General features: G+C 43.2%; 1 protein-coding gene across 1 annotated transcript in view; it reads right to left on the reverse strand.

Moving 5' to 3' along the window:
* The window catches only part of LOC103376790 (chromaffin granule amine transporter-like), a 17,707-nt gene extending 15,009 nt beyond the window's left edge, over window positions 1-2,698 (reverse strand). The window contains exons 1-3 of the mRNA XM_025053809.1: window positions 2,543-2,698; window positions 1,183-1,484; window positions 942-1,067 (exon numbers count right to left, since the gene is read on the reverse strand). Coding sequence (XP_024909577.1) covers window positions 942-1,067; window positions 1,183-1,484; window positions 2,543-2,639 — 525 coding nt within the window. The 5' untranslated portion in view covers window positions 2,640-2,698. The remainder of the gene's footprint in view (window positions 1-941; window positions 1,068-1,182; window positions 1,485-2,542) is intronic.
* Between the last annotated feature and the right edge of the window lie 1,213 nt (window positions 2,699-3,911).

The following is a 3,911-nucleotide window of genomic DNA, read 5'->3' on the forward strand; positions in this document are numbered from 1 at the left end:
GGAGAGAGAGAGAGAGAGGGGGAGGGAGAGAGGGAGACAGAGAGAGAGAGGGAGGGAGACAGAGAGAGGGAGACAGAGAGAGAGGGGGGGAACAAAGAGAGAGAGAGAAAGATTGAGAGAGAGACAGAGAGGGAGAGAGAGGGAGAGGGAGACAGCGAGAGAGAGGAAGACAGATAGAGAGAGTGAGAGAGAGAGAGAGAGGGAGACAGAGAGAGAGAGAGAGAAAGAAAGAAAGAGAGAGAGGGGGAGACAGAGAGAGAGAGGGGGAGAGAGGGAGACAGAGAGAGAGAGAGAGAGAGAGAGAGGGAAGGAGACAGAGAGAGGGAGAGAGAGAGAAAAGAAGAGAGGGAGAAAGAAAGAGAGAGAAGTAGAGAAAAAAGAGAGAGAGTGAGATGGGGAGAGAGAAAAAGAGAGAGGGAGAGAGAGAAAGAAAGACAAAGAAAGAGAAAGGGGAAGAGAAAGAAAGAGGGAGAGAGAAGGAGACAGAGAGAGAGAGTGGGAGAAAGAGAGACAGAGTGGGAGAAAGAGAAAAAAGAGAGAGAAAGAGCGAGAGAGAGAGTCACTTCCCCTCTTTTTGACTCTTCATCCTTTCAAACCTTAAATGTTTCTGTTTGTAAACAACAAGGCTCTGAGGTCGCTGTTGTGTGTCAATGACCAACAGGGGTCACTGCTTGGTGTCAATGACAAACAGGGGTCACTACTGTGTGTCAATGACCAACAGGGGTCACTGCTGTGTGTCAATGACCAACAGGGGTCACTGCTGTGTGTCAATGACCAACAGGGGTCACTGCTGTGTGTCAATGACCAACAGGGGTCACTGCTGTGTGTCAATGACCAACAGGGGTCACTGCTGTGTGTCAATGACCAACAGGGGTCACTGCTGTGTGTCAATGACCAACAGGGGTCACTGTGGTCAGGTTAGTTAACCGGACCCTAACTCACCTGTTGGTCAGAGGACCAACGAAGGGGTTGACCAGGAGCTGAACCAGAGCTTTAGAGGCAAACAACAAACCGACGTGAACGTTCTCCTCCTCCAGGAAGACACTGTACTGCAGGCACGAGGACTCCTGCAGACGGGGGAGACGGGGAGACAAGGGAGGGAGAGAGGAGAGGAAACATGGATCGGATGTGAATAATAATAAAATGTTGATCATTGTTCAGTGAAGCTCCGGCGCCACCTACTGTGGTGTTGATGGTGTCATTGACCAGCAGGTCTGGGTCGGAGCCCGGCCCAAAGGTCGTGTTGTCGAACAGGGACATCAGCGACGGGAGGGTGGGTGAGGGGTGAGGCAGGACCGCAGCACTACTGCTGCCTTGAGTGAGCCGGGAGGATGGAGAGGTCTGGAGTTTTGACCTGAGGGGCGGGGACCGTGAGGGTGACATGCCCTGCTGTGGTGGGCCATGAGGAGGCGGAGAGGAGCTGACGGTTGGGAGCTGTGGGCCGGGATGTTTCATGGCATAAAGGAACGTCGGGATGATGGGAACTGCGGAAAAAAACAAAAAACAATATTTGACGTTGAAATTTTATCAAGTAGATTTCAGGTGTGTGTGTGTGTGTGTGTGAATGGTTGTGTCTACAGGTGGACCGTGAACCTGACTGGGTACCTGTATTACTTGGATATTAACTTTATTAGCATTTCCAGATCCGCTAACAGCTAAGTTGCTAATCGCTATGTTCAAACGAATGAGTTTTGGAAGTGATTAGAGAAATTAAACAAAAATATGTTGTTTTTGGAAAAATAAAATGGCACAAATTAACTAATATTGTAGGATTAGATTAGATTAGATTAGATATATTTTTTTTTCAACTGGATTGGATTAGATTATATTGGAGTGGGTTAGAACAGATTAGTTTAGATTGGATTATATGGGAATGGAGTGGATTAGAACAGATTAAATTAGATTACATTGGATTAGATTAGATTGTAGTAGATTAGATTGGATTGGATTAGATTACATTGTAGTAGATTAGACTGTAGTAGATTAGATAGGATTAGATTAGGTCAGATTAGATTGCATTAGATTCGATTGTAGTAGATTAGATAGGATTGGATTAGATTAGATCAGATTATATTGGAGTGGATTAGAACAGATTAGATTAGATTGCAATAGATTAGATTAGATTGGATTAGATTAGAAGATTAGATAAAATGATATTGTAGTAAATTAAATTTGATTGGATTAGATTAGATCAAATTAGATTACATTAGATTAGATTAGATTAGATTGTAGTAAATTAGATAGGATTGGATTAGATTAGATTAGATTAGAACTTTATTGATCCCACACTGGGGACATTGTTGGGCATCTCATCATGACATGAACCGTAGCCGGAGGGTTAGCGACACGCTGCGATGCTATGGCTAACATTCCCGCAGTCGCTAACAGGGTGAATCACAGACACCATCATCAACCTTGGTTCTGACCAGGACTCTTTTACACTCCGAACATCTTGTACCATGTGATCCTGTCCCGGTGCAGTGACCATGGACCATGGAACATGGACCATGGACCATGGTCCATGGTAGCTGTGAACACTCACCCACTACAGTCAGCAGCATGTTGTCCAGCAGCAGAGCCACACATACGACCACCAGGACCAGTCTGGGAGAACCTCGACTCTGGTGAAGCCACGCCATGTCTATGCTGACGACACACACGTTAACGTAGCAACTGTCTGGTTATTTTACTGATATTTACACACACACACACACACAAACACACACACCGGACAGTGGGGTCAGAAAACCCTGTCAAAATGGCACTTCCCGAGTTGTGTTTATACCACCCCTTATAGGGCATAGAAGGAAGTGACATATTTTTATATTTATTTAACTTTATTTTTGGGTGTGGGTGATGTTGAAGAATCAATGTTCCGACAACTAAACACAGTTCTTTCATATCGTAGTTGATCTTTAATAAAACTGCACCACTGACCTCTGGTGTTTGATGTGTACAGTACACTGTGTTTACACACTACTGAAGTATTCCATGTTACTTCTTGTTTTTCTGTACGATTTAAACTCTTTTGACTCCAAATATTTTGTTCCATCTTTTTTCATCCTAAACCATCTGATTTTATTTGATTCAGCTCTGACGACTAGGGATGTCCGATATTATCTTTTTCGCCAATATCCGATATGCCGGTATTGTCCAAAAAACTATAATTTCCGATACCGATATAGGCCGTGGTAATATTTATTTATTTATCTGTACAAACCACTGTATGAGTATGGGATTAATAAAATGAGCTGCAATGCTGCCATCTAGTGACTGTCATCCTAATATAGAGCCGTTTTTCCCCAAAATTATTTTTAGGGCACACATCATTTGGCGAAATCCAGGCATTGCGTTATCGGGTTTTCATTATCGGAGGAAAAACCGATAACGATTGTTACAGATATTACACAAGATGCTAATATCGGGCCGATAATATCGGTTAGCCGTTATTTTCCGATATTATCAAACTTCCATAGGGATGACAGATTTACAGACATCACATTCAGACGATACTTTAAGTTATTGGTAGTTTAGCTACTCACATAACGCCAGTGTTTTTCAACCTCAGGGTCACGACCCCACGCGGGCTCGTCTCAAATGTCTAGTAATTGATAAAAAAAATTCTGATAAAAACGAATTTTGTCTGAAATTTGAGATGTGAAAATGGGCTCATAAGTCAAAAAACGTTGCGAACCATTCACTAATTATTTCTTTATCATCTTTTTAATGATCTAATATTACAAGAGTAATTACAGTGTGTTTGTTTACGAGGTTTGTTTTGTGATCGGAGCTTCCTGTTGTACCACAGGTCTTTCACGATGGTCATGGACGTCGCCGAAAAATGTTGACTCTGTCCGTTACGACTGCTGATTGGTTTAGAGGCTCTTTCCTCCGGGTTTAACATCATTTAC

Source organism: Cynoglossus semilaevis, chromosome 2 (assembly GCF_000523025.1).
Source record: "Cynoglossus semilaevis isolate Cse_v1.0 chromosome 2, Cse_v1.0, whole genome shotgun sequence".
Taxonomy (NCBI): domain Eukaryota; kingdom Metazoa; phylum Chordata; class Actinopteri; order Pleuronectiformes; family Cynoglossidae; genus Cynoglossus; species Cynoglossus semilaevis.